Below are 20,227 nucleotides of genomic sequence, written 5' to 3' on the forward strand. Positions count from 1 at the left end.
TTAACTTTAAAATAAACAGTATTTGTCATAATTAATCTGGCTTCCTTCCATAAATATTCATATGTTTTCCTATAGTACTTCTCTTCCATAAAAATATCTAATAAACGTTTTCTGTGCATTATCAATACCTTTTTCTAACCACTCATAAAACTCTGATCCTTTGTTACAATGCAAGAGGTTCCTATTTCTGTAGAGGATCAAAGGACACCAATGATTACATATAAAACCAGCGCACACAGAAATCAGGGTGCCTAATTTCTTGTTACTTTAATGAGTTCTTTATTCAACACAGTAGTTATTAATGAATTCAGTGGTTTCACAAATACTCTATTTATTAATTCTGGTTCTATTTCAATTAAAAACTGCCAAGATTTAAATAAAAAACCAATCAAATATTCTACTCATAGGCAGCATTAGTGTTAGTTTAGAGACCTTTTGTTTTTTTTAAAAAGTAGAATTCTAAAATAAGAAATCAAAGAAAGCACTGTGGCAGAGTCACAAGGGAGAACTGCGTGAAAAATAAGGTTTCTCACTCCTCTTGTGGACTGTAATTTTAAAAGTCTTCATATAGTGTCATTCTTCTGTCAGTGCTGCAGGAAGAAGAACATCACCAGAAATGACTGTCAGCCTTTTTTGTTAGTTACAAGGCCACTCATACAGTGCAGTCTTCCTCTCTGCTGGATTGAAACGTTGCCATAAAGGAAAGGCTGTGCTGTGACTGCTTGGCGTGCAAGGCACAACAAGGAACGGGGGGACAGTTTTGTATCAGAAAATTGTAGTTTCATACTTGGTATTAATGCCTCTTTTGGCTTCTTGTCCAGGTTCAACAATCCATGGTAGATTCGCAAGAGTCTTTTGTTCAGCTGGATCTATCTGCTTTAAGACGAATGCAAACACACAGACGGGTTACCATCTCCGCGCACCATGTTTCTAACACAAGTTTTTTCTTTAGACGACTAGAGCACAGAATAAATCCTGTATCGACAAGGTCCTACAGCAGCAAGTGCAGTGGTCTACACTCCCATGTACCCACAGTTGCCGCCTTTTTCCTTTTTGGATCAGAGCTGTGTCTATCCCCAAGCTATAGGGCGTCATAGGTTGTTTAAAGCTATGTTTAAAGCTAAACTTGATCCTGAGGAGTCCTTTTGTTACTGAGACAGATGATTGCATCGGAAAATGTTTTTCTCTAAAATGTTATGGATGAAGATTCTGTGGCAATGGACAGCAAAGTGTATACCCATACACTCCCCCCCTACCCCAGTCCAATAGGTGAGTATGACAGAGTATGGTTCTCACTTTATAGCCAGTGAATATAATACAGTGTGCAGTCATTTTTTCCCCTTTCCCTCCCAAGTCACCCTGTGCCTGTATTCTCGCTTGATTTAAAATAGTTTTCATTTTTTTTTTTAAGCGCTCTACCATAAAAGAGTATTTCTCTGTCATCTATGCACTTCAGGAGGGCACTTTAAAGACAATCAATATGTAGGCTCCAGTGAGCTTGGATTCTTAGGAATTTGGGATTGCAAAGAAAATACTGAAAAGGTATACTGAATCCCAGTTTTGGAACAGGAGGGTCTGTTGAGGGTCAAAAAAAAAAAGGGGGTAAGAAAAGAAGTTGTTTGGTGTGACAAGACAGTTGTAAATTGATTTAGATTTGTAATTTGATTCAGATACACATGCAGTGATCATGTATCAAACAAGTTTGGTGCTGATTTTATTTTTTGATACAAGATCAGGGAAGTCCGTGGAAACCGCACAATTTTAGAGGCATGCATTGGCTGTGATCTTCAGCACTTAAAAAAGCAAAATAGATTAGAATAAGACCGAATCAATTAAAGCTCTGCAATTACTGTAAAAGACATATGCGTAACACTAGCCAAGCAACATCTCAAACTGGAGGAATCTGAAATGAGCAGCTGTTAGAAGCGGTTGCCCGTGCTGCAGTGACACAACCCTACCAGCTGATGAGCAGAAGTGGCACAACCGAGACATGGAGCACTTCTGACTCGACAGGTATGTTATTTATACAGCTTCTGTGTATATCAACTCTTAACTGTATAGCTGAATTTTGTTGTTTGCATGCAACACTACTTTCTACTTACCACTGACTTCCGAATACTAACACGTGGTTTGGGAATAGGCTTGGAGGGTTTATTTTCAAAGCTTTCTGGGAGGGTTGAAGAATGGCCCCCTTTTCGTGCTTGTAGTGCAAGCTGATAGGCCACCTCAAATGCTTGTCCTAGCGTGAGAATGATTTCGTAAGCTAAATTCTGGAACAAAACAAAAAGAGTTAAAATTGGAGTGAGGTTGAATTATCGTCAGATACATGAAGTGGGGTAGTACTGTCTACAGAAGTGATTTGTAATGTAAATAATTAAAATCACACTGGTAGTAACTTCCTAAGTCTCTGCAATGTATGCATCTGTCATTTGATTTCTCATCGATTAAAAACAATCTAAGTCTAACTTATTGTACTGAAAGTAATTACTTCTAAAAACCTTGAAAACATTGTCTCACTAAACATGAAAACAGGAGTGGGTGAGTGTGTGTCATCTCTTTTTAGAACAAGTACATTAACCCCCCCAACTTCTCAGCTCACCCCATGTCTGCTGCTCTCAAGATCCCACCCATCCTGCTCTACTGCTCCTTTTTGACATTCCGCCTTGCTCTATTTCAGACCTCCTCTGCTGACCCATCCTCCTCCAGAGCTGGCAGCCTGACGCGCACCTTCCCTGGGCGTGCACCTCGGGATGCTCTGTGCTCTCACCGAACAGCACGGGAAGAGGATGCAGCGTTGGTGTGATGCTTCCAAAAAGACAAAAAGCAGATGTTGAAAGCGCCTGCTCTGCTTCACAGGTGCAGTGCACCTGTGCATGCTTGAAAGTCAGTGCTCTGCTTCAGATGCACGTTTCAAGTGCTGGGGCAACCTCCTCCTGGTTTTGTTTTCTAAAAGTAAAAATGTTTGAGCTTAAAGTGGCATGTCAGCATACTCTTGTAAGCATCGGGGTTAGGGTGTATGACCAAAGCAGCCAGGCTCTTAAGACTAAGACCAGTTTGGTGGTAAGTTCTCATTGCATATGTAGAAGAAAACCTGTTGAAAAGTTTATAAAGCATGCATGAGGATCTAGGGGTATAAATATTTTTTTCAGTACAGTTTTGCATCAACCAAAAAGCAGCTGTAAGTTTCAAATTTGACCTTAATCTAAACCGCAAGTGAATTTCTATGGTAATTTTTTTTTTTCAGGGTGTGGGTTTGTTTTGCAGGCTCCTACTAGAGCCTATTTCTAGGCTCCTAACTTTCCAGTAATGTTTTGACCCCCTGCAGAGCAAATACTAGCCTGCAGGCTTGCTTCCTTATGCCCTACAGTCTCCTTAGAATAATTCATAAATCTTTGATGTAATTCAGAAGCTACCCTCTCCTTCCTGAACCTCTGCAGCCCACAGTTGGAAGCAATCCTGCATTGCTTTGAAACTAGGTGATCCCTTAAAATTCCTCCTTGTTTCTGATATGATTTTAAATGAGGTATCTCTTTAGCTAGTCGAGTCTAACTGTTTGTTGAGTTTGCAGTAAGCCAGAAAGCAATGCAAGACACTTGGCAGTACACTAGCTGCCCTTCAATCGTTAAAACATAGTTAAAAGGATAAGCATTTTATTTCATGCCCTACACTGTAATTTCACCATAGTCATGAAGAAATTCCATCCCTTTGTTATCACACATGTATACTGAGATAGTAGAGGCTAAATTTAGCATATTTAGCTCATTATAAGAGCTTCTTAGAAAGGTGCCAGCTCCGGTCTTTGTTAGGTCAGACAGAAAACAATTATACTCTTCCCTGGGGATATGCTCTCGGCTGTTACAACTGCAGTCACAACAGCAAGCTAGCCAAAGTTCCATAGCTTCCCAAATAAAAATGTCTGCCTGATTTGATAGCACGAGTCTCCAGATTGTCTCCCCTTTAACTTAAGGAAAAGGGCCAGGCCTGAGAAACCCTGAGGATGCAGTTTGCCAGTGGAGTAATACATGATCTTAAAGGTCTTTTCCAACCTAAACAATTCTATGATTCTGTGTTTCTATGAAAGGCTAAAGAGACTGTTCTAAAGTGCCCTGCCTTTTAGCAGAACGCTGGCTATGGAATTAAGATCAACCGAGTATAGTTGTTAAAAATGTACAGAATAATATTATTTGAAATTGAGTGCACCTATTAGTAGCACAAGAATATTATTCTAAAGACATCTTAGTCTGCTGTCATGACAGTAAGCTAGTGATATCATCACGGGATTTTCTACAGTGGATATCATTATTGCTAAGGAATACATCAACAGGACAGGGTGTAGTAATGGCTTAGAGAAAAAGTAGACTGTAATACTAGTGGGACTGAGAAAATGCGCCGTCCAGCGTGACATACAAAAAAGGTCACTGAGAGACAGGCCTGAAAAGCTCTGAGATAAGAGTTGAGACAAGCAGAGAGTTTGCCATGCTGAGCCATAAATCTAGTCTGGGTCCTGCATCTCATCAGAAGCTGCTATGATTTGTTTTCTTTTGCAGTCTGTGAAATGAAAAAATAGGCCTGCCTGGAGCCTGAAAGCCATTGGAAACATGTAACTGTTTCTGTGGTTAATAAATATTTGAAATATAGCAAATAGAACATTCACTGTTCTGTTCAATATTCAAAATGTAAACTGAACTGCAACTTGTACATAAATTTCATATGTTGTGTGCTGCGGTAGAGCCTTAAAGAAATCTGCAAATGGGGGCAAGGAGGGCTTTAAAATTGTACCTTGGAAAATTTAAAAAAGGTATCTGCAAAATTGTATTTTCAAAAAAACCAGAAGTAAATAAGTCGAGGAATTTCTCACCTGGAGTCCTGGGAGAGGAATATGAGGATTAGAGTTTGTATGGATTCTGGCATGGGCTATACCAGAGGTAAGAACAGGATTCCCTTGGGGATGTGGGCGGAAAACCAAACCAAAAAAGCCATCGTGGAAATTATTCTGATGGAGTGAGGCGACTATTTGATTTTTTTTTTTTTTTTTACACGTGGCACAACAGGAAGGAAACAGGTCTGCCTCCCTGAAAGATGCTTAGCACAAAAGTTGTCTTCTACAGTGACTGGGGGGGTGGGGGGGTGGGGGTCTACATTGACTCTTACAGCACCCCATCAAGCTCCTTGGAAAGGAGGCAAAACTTTTAGGACCATGGTGGTTCTGAGGCTGCTACAAGCCTGTTCTTTCCTCGGCACAGGAGAGAAGGAAAGTGAGTAAGCTAACGCCTTTAAGCAACGATTTCTGGGAGATGAGAAATTGAGGTCAATTGCCTTGTTTGCCACGTAATATTACAATTCAAAGCCCCAGTGCAAGTCTGAGTCAGGATTCTTCAGCTGCTTTAATTCAGCCAACCTATTACAATGGCTCATTGTTCCGTTACATTTTAACTGACTTCTTTTACTGCATAAGTTGCAGCAGGCACTGCTTCTTTATTGTGTTTTCATGCTTCTAGAAAGCTGTGTTGAGGCCTCAGGAAAATTTTCAGAAAGAGAGTAAGATTTCTGTCTTGTTGAGCTATAAAAACTTCAAATGTCACTTGCAAATGGATTTTTGGAAAAACTAACATTTTGCCTTTTTGGGAAAACACTTCTCATATAATGAGGATTTTATGTATTTTTTTGCTTTTAGGTGATGATTTTTTTTTTTTTTTTTGTTCTTTAAGATCGAGGTCATAGCTGAATTTACTGAAGAAGCTTCCTTTGGAGCTTCTCAGATTATTAGTGTGAGCTATCCATCACATTTGATGTGTAGGAATGTCAATTAGGACACCCTGTGTTCAAGGTACCAAACTTAAAATCACAGTTGGCAAAAATCTAACAGAACAGAGTATACAGAACCTTAACTTGAAAAATCCCAACCAGGTTTAAAATATCCATCCCGTGAGATGCAATCAGTTGTCTACTTCTTAGTTATAAAAAAATCTTCACGGTTGGCCTTGAGGATTTCTACTATAAGAGCCTGACAAGAAGAGAAGGTCACTTACTAGTAATGGGAGTTCTTTCAGATGCAGAGCTGACATACATATACATTTACACTGTTAAGTGTACATATGTTTTATCCCTCCAGACCTCAAAACTTTTACTTTTGGGGGGATCTGGAAAGGACATGGATTTTTCTGTGCTCTCCAGTGTGTCTGCCTTCATGCATTCAAGGAGAAGAAAGCTCAGCTTGCTAAAGACGGTATGATGAGACCAACAAGGCTGGCACTTGCTTGTAACATCCGTGGGCTCCTGGGCTGCATAAGGCTTTAATGATCAAGCACGCCTGCAACTTAAAATTCTTCATTCTTTCTCATTCTGGATTTAAAGCAATCGTGGAAGGCAAACTCTTCTAAATCCATCCCTCTCGTCTAATGCAGCACAGAAATATATCTTGTATGCAATGGGAGGATGGAAACAGGCCTTCAACGTGGGCCTTTCAGGGTGTTGCCAAAGTCATTGATGTAGATGAGCGAGGAGAGATTCATCTGCTCAAGAGCTGAAAGCTCCTTGTACCTGCATGTGCTCCATCTCAAGAAGTTTGCCAGGAGCAATTGAAATGGTTTGACACATTCCACCTAATATTCCCCAAAGAGGGGACTGTCTCTGGCTACTGCAAAGGAAAGAAGTTTTCTGTTCTGGAGACATGGGGATGCCAAACTAATTGTACCAGGATGATCCTATGAACAGAGAAAAATTTTATGAAGTCCTCTAATCCCCTGGAAGAAGGCAATGAACAGAACTTTGAGGCCTGAATGCATGCTTTTTTTTCTTCTCTTCTAAGTATGTATACTAGCAGTTTCCAATTCTTATCCAGCTTAAGTCTGTGCAATGAAGGACAAAAGAATACAGAAAAGAAGAAAAAAGTCTGTGTGTTATGTAGAGCACCAATCTAATCCTTGGCATAAGCAAGAGCAGAAATTGTTCCAATTTATGCCGGTTGTCTTCTATTCATAGTCTTTCATTGCCCAATGCACCTATCTGATGGAAATTACTTTGGATGTCTCCCATATATGAACCAAAATTTCGTATAGGAACTGTTACAGTGGTTTGTTTCTCCAGAGGGAATGTAGAAAGTAGAAAACTACTTTACTGGTAGTTTTAGGGCTGCTTTTTAAGTGAATGAGAGTGAAGTGGATTTAAAATATTGAGCAATAAATCTTCCCCCAAACCTTGTCCCCTTCAGTATTCAACTCTGATGTTTTTGCAATTTTGATTATAGAATTTTAACTCTGACTAGAGAAGTTACATGTACAGTCACTTTTAAACAGTTAAGTATCAGTAATGCTGGTAGTCGACATGTCACTACACTGAAATGCTTTCCTATCTGCAAAAAAGTTGTTCTTGCCCCCATTTCCTGAGGAACTGAAGGACCTAAGAGAGTGACATTTTTTTCATATCATTGCATATATTGTATTACCATAATATATATAATTTAAAATGCATCTTTTTTACACTTTCTTGTGGATTTCTACCATTTTAAACCTTATTTTTCTTAGTATGATTGAACTCCTATCCACTGACAAATTGATAGGGCTGTTTCTATTTGTGAACTGGAAGATCAGGCTAACATAATGTTAGACTTTAAATAGAAAATTTAATTTACTGTATGCTTGTGTTCTGAATATCTAGCTATTTTTTATGGATCTTGTACTTGCATCAGAAATGCTAGATCCTGAGAAATAAAACAACACAAAAAGAGAATATTTGAGTAGGTAACACCCCACTGAGAATTATGTTGCAGGAGAAAACTAAGTTAAGACAGTTAGACATTAAAGTTTCTGTATTGCTTAAAATAGCTATTTAAAGTGCTTAGGGTATTAAATGCTCCTCCTAAGGCAGAGGAAGTGAGCAAAATGGTGTAATTATTCCTGGATCGCTATTCTTTCCTTGCCAAGCAAGGAGAAAATGAATTTCATCTACTACACCTGGGTCTATGTTTGTGCTTGATTATTAAACCTATAAATGAAACTGCAGTACTTTGAAACCATTAAGAAGCATTTAAATGGATCAGGAGAAATAATAACCTCACTCAATCAGTCTAATTTTAGTTGATTCACTTATCACTAAAATCTATATAATGTAACATCTTGTTGACCACAGTCTATCTATTTTTAACACAATTTTGAAGTTTTTCCTACTCCCTGTGGACTCTAAAACGTCAGCAGACAAGTTAAACAACAAAAGCACTGAACCAAAATGCTAAAATTCCTTCTAACCTACCTTCCTGTACATCTTTTTATTCAAACTGTCCTACATGCTATCACACTGCAATGTGACTGTTTCCACAGTCACAAATAAAATGTCTCAGTTCAGACATATCTATTTTTTTATTTAACTTATTTATATTCATGTAAGCATGTTTCAAGAATTCATACACATTATACTATATTAAAATATTTTTTCTTGAATGATTTAAAGTTCTAATAGCATGTTAAACTTCTCTTGTGCTTAACTCCAATGGCAAGTATTCCTGAACTTTTTGGACAATAAGCCCTCTTTGTCCTAAAAATTAGAGCCGATACTTGTTTCACCAAACTTAGCTGAAAACAGTATGACTGATTAATAGATATGTATCCATGAATTCTTGAAACACTAGTAGTCTGTGCATCACCATCTGAGAGGCATAAATATAGGAAGAACTCAGTCATTTTCCACCAAAATAACAGGAGCTGTGAGGACTTCGCTGAAATAACATTTTTGAGATTTTTTTTTTTTTAGGCAAAAAGGTTGGAACAAGGAAGTAAGAATTAAAGCACCAATTTGCTATCTTCAAAACAAATGCATCTTCTTTGAAAAGGAAAAGGTGCTGCTAAAATAAAATTTCCCCAAATTCCATATCTGTATTATTTGTTAAGCTAAAACTCCCACGGACTTGTCAGAGAGCAGAGAACAACAGAGGGGCCACCTAAATAATAATAAACTGTTGACGGTTACAGGAGTAACCTCTTACACAGGAACACAGAAAGGCCAATACTCTGCACAAATCTCTGTTAGCACAGATGTTTCAAATTTTTCCGATTCAGTGTGGTAGCCAAATATTCCTAGGACCTCTTGAGATATGTAATTAGCTACCTGTGTGGTCTCTTCTTTGTCACATCTGTAAGTGTTTCAGTTCTCTGGTTAAAGTAAACACAAAACTTTTCATACATTCTCCACACAGTTGCAGAGGAAGCTTCAGTTTTTCCAGTTCATTCAATATAATGTCAACAAGTCTCAACAATATTTAGAGAGATGTTTGAGTTATTGGGGCTGATCCAGCTTAACACTGAAACACTAAAACTCATGCAACAGCAGGGCTAAGAAATCTGAAGAAATCACTTATGGTGGTAACATCTGATCAGTCCGTATCTGCATCAGGCATGTGGAATGTGTCCAAGCTCAAAGGTCCCCCTCAAGAAAGTACCCAACTCTCCCACCCCTTGTTGGCTGCCAGGGGACGGACCCATGGGGGTAAAAGTCCAAAGGCTGGAAATCGCCAAACCAGTCCTTCCCGGACTACACAGGCAGTACAACATAGTCAAAAATGCAGGACACCCTGCAGACTTAGTTTAAGCTGGCTCCTGAACCCACCTCTTAGCAGGATTGAGCACTGTACATAATGCACATTGATCCAGTTCCAATTTGTTTATTTGGTGTGTGCTGAGATTTCAGAACGGGTGGCCAAACCTGCTTGTTACAAACTTCTTGGAAGGCTATAGCTTAGGTTAGAGGAATTACGTGTCAAGACTTGTATGAAAAGCTACTTGCTAAGTTTGCGGTCAACAGCTGAGATTACAGAGATGAGTTATTTCAGATGGAAAATGAGATAATATCAAAGAAAAATCTTTGCTCTTGTCCAGAAATGTTCTTTTGCTATCCCATAGTAGATTAGTCTTTTCATGTGGTAAATGAATGGTACCTTCCATTAATCACCATATACCCTGAAAATGTTCTAATAGAATTAAAGAACTCTTACTATTACAAAGAAATATTAAATGAACTATCTTCTATAAACTGACCACATCAAACGCAGTGAATACATGGCAGTAGTGATGATTAGTCTTCAAGTCTTTAGTGATGTACGCAAATGTAGAAAGGTCTTCAGGGTCTTGTGCAGCACAGGAAATGTTACGGATTTCATGTTCAGCAATAATATTCTGTTTAAAAAAAAAAATATTTTCAATCAATTTAGGAATTAAATGTAAAAGAGCCGTAAAAGGTGTGGTTTTCGATTTGCACTTATGCTCATCTGCTGTGCTGGAGTATTTCAGAAGTTTCTTAATAAGAAGAGATTTAATATACCCCATGTGTGATCTTACGCAGGTCATTGGAATTTTGACCCTCTCCAATGATATCTAAAAATTGCCAATAATCTGGTAGGAAACAATTACATTCTAGAGTCTTCCCTATGAGTCCACTTGAGTTTTGTACAGTTTATTCAGTATCCTATGACAAAGAGATATCTTTCCTGCATATAGCTGTAAATACAGTTTCAAAGCACTATATGAGCACCTTATGATGCTGCTGGTTTTCTGTATAATGATCACTACATGACACTGTTTCAGTCTACCGACAGACTGGTGAAACCCAACAGCCTCAATACGCAGGTTTTTTTTGCACGTGTTTGACAAATTTCAGCTATACTTTTTCAAGAGAAAAGGACACCAAACATCACTTGTAATTGAAACCCTGAGCTCTTGAAAGGCTTCTGCTTAGTAAAAAGGTAACTACAGGAGGATCTGGCAACTTTTCTCCACTTACTGACAACAGCATCCTGTAAGAGAGATGTAGAAAAATTAAACCATTCATGCACCGAGCAACACTACTTGCAACAGCCAATGTAAGCTATAGCATACTATTGAGATAGAGGTGGGGCATGTCTGTCCGATGAAATAAAAAAGAAGCTGTCTTAAAGCTTTGGAGAAAATGATGAATATTCATTACATAAATTGCTGATATCTAATTACTGTGTTCAGGCCAAAGGAACCATGAAGCCAGAGAAGAAGATACTGCAGAGTGGCTTATGATTAGGCCTTGCTTCAGCAGCACACGCATTCCAAATGATTTATTTAAACAGAAGAATGATTCATTGAATATGAATTTGCTTAGTGGTTAGTTTGCACGCTTTTCTGAATTGTGGCGCTGCTGGCTGTAGCTCTGGCTTTTCCATAAAAACCCAAAGCGAACAAGCCTGCTGCAGCATGACATCGCTATTGCACCACAGAACACGTGACATCTGTAGTGTTCCCGTCCCTCGCAGAGCCACAGTTTGCTGCTGCCTCAGTGGCATCTGTCCAAGTTAAAACACTCTCTGAGCATCTCTGGTTTTCCCTCACGCCTCTCTTTTCCTTCCCATCTTCTCTCCTCCCCCTCTTTTTTTTTAAAGAACAGGAAATACATGCAACTAAGTCACTTAAGATGCTTTGCCGTATCTTCTTTCATTTGCTAAGTGGCAACTTTCCCCCTTGCATGTAGGTGTCAAGTTTTCGAGAAGACGTATTAATATATCTAATTAAAAAAATCATGGCCTCGGAAAAATCTTAATAAAAAGCATTCCAAATTTCAAATTACAGAAAAACCAAGATAAGGAAACTCTCACTGAAGAAATGAAATAATCCTCTTAATCTTAAATTGTTGCAACATACTTGATTATTTCTGTTTAATGCATTATTCATAAAAATCACAAAAACAGTACTGTTTCCATACATGCCAATTTACAACGACACGTATAATCTCTGCTTAACAATCACTGGCTTTTTATGTTACTTTAAGCATTTTATTTGCTTTGTTCTCAAATTGATAACTTTTACCCTCAATAAAGATTTTGATGAGAATTACAATTATACCAAAACCAGGGATTTAGATATCCACAGATATAGCTGTAATACACTGTCATTGATGTTGTATTGGCAACATTGTAGTTTAGAAGGCAGAAAGAATTAAAGCTTGGAAGGTCTTAAAATCATGTGAAATATTTATGCCAAATCATGAGCCACAAAGTAATCACCTGAAGTTATGCAGTGTATATGAAGAGAGTTCTGCTATGCTGAAAGTTTTCCGAGGTGACCTGGGGTTGACACAGGGCTTTGCACTTTAGTCAAAACTCATGGAGATTATTTTAATGTTTTAACTTTAAACCAAGTGAAGTTTGGAAACATATCCATATCAAGGTTGTTTCAAATAAAATGAGCTATACCTAAAATAAATCTTCTGGATGAAAGTTAGTAGTGAAATTGAGCTTTTTTCCTAGCCTCTATAGGATATACTCTGTGATCGCCTTTCAAAATTAAACATGTTTTCAGTGCACGCATTTACTGTTTCCTAGGGTCACTACACCAGGAGAACCGTAGTCGTATTCTGTGGAAATTACAAGGCTATGAACCATCTTGCAGTTCTGGGTACACTCCTCAGGCATTGACCGACACTGTACAGTCATCGTTCTAAAATTTGTCACTCGGTTTGTCAAGAGAAAGACCTCTGGTGCTTCCAAAAAAGCAGGGAACCTGAAAGCTGGTTCTGGTTCTGCCAAGAAATACCTTCGAGAGATCAGGTTTTTGCTAAGCAGCCTTCCTTTTGCTTGCCTACCTCATGTCAGACAACCCCCATCTTGGCAGAAATCATCCAAAAGTTAGAGTTAGCTGTGACCCACGAGAAAATTCTGCAAGTCTGCTTCTTCCTAAGCAGCAATTTCTTTCTGGCCTCACTTGCAAAGAAATGGTGTCATGTCAAAGTGGTGTCATGCCAAGCTTCAAGGCGCCACTGAAATAGCTGTTGTGGAATGAGGTCAGGGCCCCTCTGTCACCTGAAACTTTGCCTGCTATAACTCGGAATACAAATTCTTAGCTTGTTGGCATAAAGGAAAAGGATGAACAGCCATGAGAGCTGAGTTTTCAAGCACGTAAATGCTAGCTATTTTTGTCATTAAAAAGTATGCATTTATTGCTAAGTGGTGCCCAGCGCTGTCAACTATAAGCTCATATGGAAGCGGTACAAGTCTGAATAGGATCTCACCTTAGTGCTAATCTGTTTTGGGTCTTGAAGGAATTGGGTACAGCACACTGTGGACAAGGATGATAACAACGCTCCTGGGAGAGTTGCAGGCTATTACCTGGTTTTTACAGGAGGGAAAGGCAGTGCAGATTTTGAACTGGAGAGAAAGCAATCTACCACTTGAGAAAAAACACAGGACTGTGGCATTATTTACCTCTATTAAATACATCTATTGCACTACTAGGCTTAAGATTTCAGTGGGACTGGTCTAGAGCCACCTAATGCAATTTGCCAAACTTCTTTCAAGTTTCCATCTTACATAAGATTATATGCACTGTGCAAAGAGATACTGGAAGCTCCTTTTGTTCTTCTGATTTTTTTTGTAAACCTGAGGACATTGCAGTTACATCCTTTACACTACAGAGGAGATTGAAGAGCTGAAAACAGCCTTATCCAAGTTAGAGTTAAGAGCATTACAATGTCCTGATTTATGCCCTGCACATCAGAGACATAAAGGAAATGAGGGTTGTAGAAGCTCCGTTTTGAATCAATGGAAGAAAAAGGAGCTGACAGGAATCCCTGGCCTCTCTGCTCTGGCAAATATGCCAGACTTGACATAATAGTAATTTCACCTCTGTTTTTCTTTCATGCCATCTTCTAACCCTAGATATGGCTTCCAAACTCTAGCAGAAGTTCACAAATCTGCTTTCGTTCGTTCACTTAAAACCCAGTTCTAGTTAAAACGCCTTTAAAAACCGACTGATTTGGCAAGTTTGACAGATACTGGGTTAGATGTATTGCGTGGTCTGAATATTCAGCAACACAAAGCAGTTATATACATTATTAACCTGGTCAGGTAGCTGGGTTGTCAGATTTATTTTTTATATTGCTTAGGGAGTTTTAGTCACATAACAGAAAAGATAATTTCTTCTCTATTCACTTGCAAGCATCAGTATGGATTGCATTTTCTTTCCATTTTAGACATCCAACGAAGAGAAATTCTTGCACTACTTTGCTCCTGCTTACTGAGCCTGTACATGTTACTTTGGCTAAACAACAACCCATTGCTCTATCCATCACTGAGTTCTCTGATCTCTCAATTTCTGCTTTTTGGATTTTTTGTTTGTTTGTTTTTGAAAGATGTTGGATGTATTTTAAAATGTAAGAAACAAAGCACAGGGGCCTTGCCACACAGGAAGATGAAAAAAATATGGAGTAACAACTGTTAAGAAGCTGCTGCAGCTCAGGGAATCAAATGCCTAGTACCAGGAAAACAGCTCTCAGCGAGGCTCTGGCATTTGAAAAGCACGTTCAGGGCTCACGTTTCTTATTCTTACAATGGCTGGCCCTGGATAAAACCTTGCATCTTTATTCTTCATTGAGACATCTTTATTTTTTTGTTTTTGCCAAAAGTATATCAATGAACAAATACATATATATATTTTCTGCATATTTAAGGAACCGTGTAGGAAAGAATATGGTAAAGGATTCCACAGAGGCTGCCTGCCAAATGTCTTTTGTGATAAGCTTGCCTTCTGATGGCAGAAGGTTGGACACAATGTTCTCCAAATAAGCCATTAAAGCTGCTTCACTTGTCCTCCAGACTGAGTTTCTGGAGAATCACAATGAGATTACAGCCATTTTGGAGAGAAGATAAAAAAAGAGAGGCAAACACAAAGCACAACTCTGTCCCCTCTCTGGCCTGGTGCTCTTACAGAGCCAGCCTCACAGGTATTCCTATTTGTGAGAAATAAAAGCTAATATTGAACAGTTGCACATACCTTATTTGTTGCATCAATAAATTTGACTCCCTTGTAAGAGACAGACAGGACAATGGTTGGTACTTTCTTCATTTGTTCTGTAGACTTCTGAAATCAAAATGAAGATGTTGTTAGAGTTGTGTTGCATTGCAAGAACAGTGCTCTTCTTCTGACAAAATATGTAAGTTAAACAAAAGGTACTTATCCAAATATTTGACTTTTTCTTGAGCTGACTATGCTCTGGGCTTTTGAAATAGCTGCCTTGTAGTTAGAAAACTAAAAGAGCTTTACAGTTTGTTGTGAGGATGGTAAAAATTCTCCTTTTTCCTAGCACAATGCGAAGAGAATGAAATCAGCTTGCCAGGCTTAAAAAGACCAGTCACGCAGTCAGGGTTTCCCAAAATGTGTGTGTTTAAGACATCTACCTGATACACCCTGTTCATCACTGCCTCCCCTCCCTCTTCCTCCCCTTCCCAGCTGTAAAAACCAACAGCACGGTACTTCTCATAGTACTGTTTCTTTGCTGCAATTAGTTGTTATTTAGAAGTATTTCACTCTTTTGCCTTCTTGCAGTTGTATTTGTGACATGAGGTATCCCTGCAGCCCTCTAGGCCTGCCAGTCAATCTGTCAGTCCAACGTTGTATCCCGTCACATCTGACTGTCTGTACTTCCTCGAGTGCAGCTGCTACTGGAAGCTGCTTTACACATGAATTAGCACGGAGGCTTATTCTGCATTCCCTCAGTGCCAGGTTCTCCTACCTACAGTTCATGTCTTCCTATGAGGCTATTTTTTCTTTTACGCTAGTCTGCTTCTGTGTGCCTTCAACGTGATGCACACAGCAAATATATTTCCTGCTGAACAGACTGGGCAAATACGTGGGATAGATCCTCTGCAGAAAAACCTGTTAATTAGTTTACAGATTAAATTTACTAGAACAACCCCAAAACCAACCAAACAAAAACCCAAATATGGCATAACAGTTTATAGCTGATTTGAATTCTTTTAAGGTGGAAGGCAATGATGGACTAGACTATTCTATACAAAACTACTGTAGATAAATAAAGCAGATAATGTTCAGAGAACACTCACTCATAGGAGTATCTGCAAACAATCACAGAGATCAATCAAACATTTTCTTGAGAGGGAAGAGTAAGTTCAGTTACAACTAAATATGAAGAAACAACAGCACACAGAATGAGAGTGTAAACGCATTGAAAGGTCTAGAACTGGCACCTAGAAAGATCATTAAAGCAGCTGAACAAAAGTAGCAGCAGTGGTTTTGTATTCGAGAAAAGTAAAACAGCATGGATATAAACTTGAAAACACAGACTGCACCTGAAACAAAAATGTCTGAAAAATAGGTGATGCTAACACTAGAGAGCAAAACAAAAAGCTTAGAAGAAAAAAAACCTAATCATATCCCCTTATCAGATCTTGTTCTTTCCAGAATCAAATGAGACTCCATTTGTGCCAGCATAAAATTCAAAGCTACAGATCCAGCTACATTCTGCAATTAGTGTCCGTGCTGTGAAGGCTAAAACCCCTAATTAAAGTTTCAAGGACAGCCCCATCCGTCCATGTAATAGAGACGACTGTTGCATTTCTCAGTAGCAAATGACAAGAGACTCAAGATGACAATCACTGTCAATTTATCCCAGAGAAAGCTTCTTTCACCCAGAAGGCTAGGCACTTTTAAAAAATGAAAGCTTAAATGGTAAAACATCCTGAAGAATCTAACAAAATCTGAAGGAAGACACTAATCTGATTTGCATGTCTCTGAACTGAGGGGAGAAAGAAATGGTATCCCTGCCAAAAGCAGAGCAAGTACATACCTCTGTGTGTGTGCGTGCGTGTGTCTCTATAATAGATCTCAAATGAGCCTTTTCATAGAATTCAATTTCAATGCACAGGAAGCATGACAATGACTGTACGGAAGCTGCAGTACATACATCTATCAGAATAACAAGCTATATACCCCACATATGCTCATAACCAGACAAAATATTCACAAATATGACAACATCACTTTAATCATCTGGCAACCCAGCAATCATCCAACTTTTGTCCTTTCTTTCTATCCCGACAGCTACACTCAGGAGCTCTTTGTCTCCCATTTTGATTATTGTAATTATCTCCTTCCTCGCCTCCTTAGCAGCAAAATTCCTCTTCTCCTCCAACATGCTATACAAACACAGCTACTAAGTTCATTTATTTTAGCTTTTTGGTCTGATTTGCACTACCTTCCATTTGCCATAAAGGTTAAGCTTTCTGTTGGCAAGGCCACGTTGTACTAACCAGCTGGGAGTTCTCTTTCATCTGGACCAGCAGTTTGTAATTTAATCATCTTCCTTACCTGTTCCACATTCACCTGGCTTTGCCTACAGCAGAGCGGGTCTCTAATATTTAATTGAGGTCATGAACTGCCAGAAGACTGTATCTGTGTGAAATAGCTCATCAAGATAATATTAAATTATAACTGGCAAATTAGGAAATCAATCAGAGACTGATGGACATTTGTAATTTATTAAGCCAAACTGTCTCAGCTGGTAAGGAGCACTGGATGCCCCTTATCAGCTTGCAAACCATATAAACCCCAGGATTTGTGCAAAGGTGTTCTGGAAGACTGTAGTCCAGTGTAGAAACATGATTTTGGGAAACAATTCTGCACTCGTACCCCCATTGCAACAAACAGCTGGGCAGTGGAATAACATCCTTTGTTATTATGACACTGCTATAATGAAAAACGTACATCTCTATTCCCCTCCGCTCGACTCCCAGTGATACAGTAACTGAAGTCCACCATATAATTATTATTTCCAAGCAGTTTCCAGACTTCAACAGTTTTGAGTTGTCATGGTGAGCTCATACTATTTGCTTGTTGTTCCTTTCTTTTTAGTGGAGACGGTGGCTGCCACAACGTGTAACGTGAGTTTTCAGAGATACAATATGAATGCCATTCAGGCACTGTAAATGCTTTGGCTCTAAATTCTAGGATGTTGAGATGATGTCACACAGCTTTCATGGTCAGACACTTCACACCTCTGTGCAGGCCAAGTGGACATCTCTGCCTGCGCCTGTGACCAGAATCTGAGAAGAAGGTGGGATGCAGTATTCCCTTTCCTTGGGCTTTTCAGGTTCTAGCCACCATATCAACTCCATGAGGACACGATGAGATGACAAAATATTCTTGTCCATCTGTTGCCTCTACGGGAAGCATATGGACTTGAGCCAAAGTTATAGGAGCCACAGCTGAAGGCTGGCATTGGATGTCATGTGCATGCTGACATATGGTCTAATGCTCCAAGGCAGGTTCATACCAGAGTAGCAGGATTAGATTTTATCTCATGTAGAAGCAATCATAGTGACAGGACCCTGTCTTTGGGCAAGTGCTCACTAGCCTGAAACTGGTCATAGTTCCTATGAACTCCATCATCTGTGACTGTAACTTTGGCTCTTTGTTTTAATACACTTCTGCAGGACAATCATCTGGATGAACAGCAAGCATATTCTAGGCTTGTTGCCAGTGCCGGTCTCTCATCACCTGGTCATCTGCGTAAGGACAGATGTGCATGCCCTGTCTCCTCAGGTGCACTGCTCCTGCAGCCAGGAGTCTTAATGCTGCACAGTCTGCAATGCCAGAGAGACTGAGCTTTGGTCCCACTTCTGAAATACCTCCTACCGGACAGGTAGACGACTATGTGGAAGTAGGCAATGTGTAACTCAAGAACCATAAGGCAGGTTTGACTGCAGACACAGGAAGATGGGAGAAAGCATCACCATCCTAAATCTAATGTGACATATGTTCAGCTTCCCCAGACCCCCCAAAAGATATAAAGTCTCTTTTTCTTCAGAATAAAGAATATCAGGAATAGCAGCCTCGCCTGTATTTTGATGCTTCATCTCCTCAGCACGCAGAATGGAGATCTGTCCAGTGGAAGGAGGTGGAAGGCATCTTCTGCGTAATTGCCTAGTTATTACAGTACTTGCTTTTACAATAAAGGCCTGGATTTAAGACCCTTCTGAGTTTGCATCTGAACCCACTGCTGCTGTTACGCAGGACAGTGCCAAAACCCTGAATAGCCTTGCACAAGGGTGCTCCCAATTCCTCCTTTTGATACCAGTCATAAAGGGATGCAAGAGCAGCGGTACCAGAGAGAGTGAGCGAGCACAAGCTCACTTCTGATCTTGTTTATCAATTTTCTTTAGTTTCACTGAAAAAAACACCATACTCACAAGCAGACTCTAAACAGATTTCCACAGTACTACAAATTTTCTTAAGTGGGTAAGGCATTTCCACCTATATTTTGATTTTGAGTTAAAGGCTGTGCAGAACTGCTAGGCATTTATTTAGAATTTAAACTAAAATCCAACTAATTTGAGATCCACCCAGCCAGTGTGCCTAACAAATCAAGGTAATTAACAATGGCTTAAGAGGCAGAGGACTTTGTTCTATGAACAAAGCAATATAAACTAGCTGTTTATTTTCAAAAAGCAAATACAAAATTTATAATCCTTTATAAGCCTTAAACTTATAAACCTTTTCAAGACAGGATTGTACTGCATACCTTGCTCTGTACAGAACTGAGAGCACCAATCCAACACTTTTGAATACTCCTGGAGTGTACAAAACATGGTATCTCTGTGCGCGCGCGCACACACACACACACAAAGCAGCTGAATAAGAAATTCAGGAGCGCACGTAGAATGGCATCCGAATAAGATGCTCACACATTCAGTTGATATACTGTAGCAAATGGTGTAATCCAGCCCACTCTCAAAACGCTTTCATCTCATCTATTTATTTCCTGCCAAGAGGAAATGGGATACACTGGTACTTCTACTTTGCCACGTTGACCACTTATATGTACTGACATATACATATATAACTGGATTACTCAGCATCCATACAGTGGCCAAAATGAAACCATGTTCATTTTTAGGTTTTACTGTATATGTAATTATACTCTATCTTGCAAATACACAGTAAAAAGACATTATTCAACTATGCCAAGTCACTAACAATTCCATACATAAATTTTGAGTACGACTTTATGAGCCTGTAAAATCTTAAGTTTTCATTTTGGCTTTTTATTTTTGCAAATGAATCTAATTCTGTCCCATATTGTTTTTTAATAGGTATCTGAAGACTGTAGCTGACTATTTCACTATTCAGTTATGTACTGGAATGCACTTCACTATGAGAATCTGAACATTTTCCCATACTGGTAGCAACGATTAATTCCAAATGGCATCAGACTGCACATTTCAAAACGTGTATTGGTACCACCTATTATCATACTCATAAGTCTGTTACTTATTTAAGGCTTGTGAAGCCTCATTAAACAGTTCCTTTTGAGTGAATCACTTTGACAATATCATGCATGAGACAAAATTCAAATAAAATGTCAAAGTTCACAGTTGACCAGTTAGTTTTGAAGCCAATTTTGAAACTACAGTCTGCCTTGTAAC

General features: G+C 39.1%; 1 protein-coding gene across 17 annotated transcripts in view; it reads right to left on the reverse strand.

Annotated features, from left to right (window-relative positions):
• Positions 1-765: 765 nt before the first annotated feature.
• ANKS1B (ankyrin repeat and sterile alpha motif domain containing 1B) overlaps positions 766-20,227 on the reverse strand; it is a 446,177-nt gene continuing 426,715 nt past the window's right edge. For 8 of the 17 annotated variants that reach the window (XM_075728099.1, XM_075728098.1, XM_075728096.1 and 5 more), the window contains 5 exons: positions 18,378-18,385; positions 14,778-14,864; positions 10,026-10,163; positions 2,103-2,270; positions 766-876 (listed from right to left, as the gene is read on the reverse strand). In XM_075728099.1, coding sequence (XP_075584214.1) covers positions 766-876; positions 2,103-2,270; positions 10,026-10,163; positions 14,778-14,864; positions 18,378-18,385 — 512 coding nt within the window. Of the gene's footprint in view, positions 877-2,102; positions 2,271-10,025; positions 10,164-14,777; positions 14,865-17,790; positions 17,800-18,377; positions 18,386-20,227 lie in introns of all 17 variants that reach the window. The other 9 variants (XM_075728100.1, XM_075728097.1, XM_075728094.1 and 6 more) reach the window with 3 other exon arrangements.

Source organism: Pelecanus crispus, chromosome 1 (genome assembly GCF_030463565.1).
Source record: "Pelecanus crispus isolate bPelCri1 chromosome 1, bPelCri1.pri, whole genome shotgun sequence".
NCBI classification, from domain to species: domain Eukaryota; kingdom Metazoa; phylum Chordata; class Aves; order Pelecaniformes; family Pelecanidae; genus Pelecanus; species Pelecanus crispus.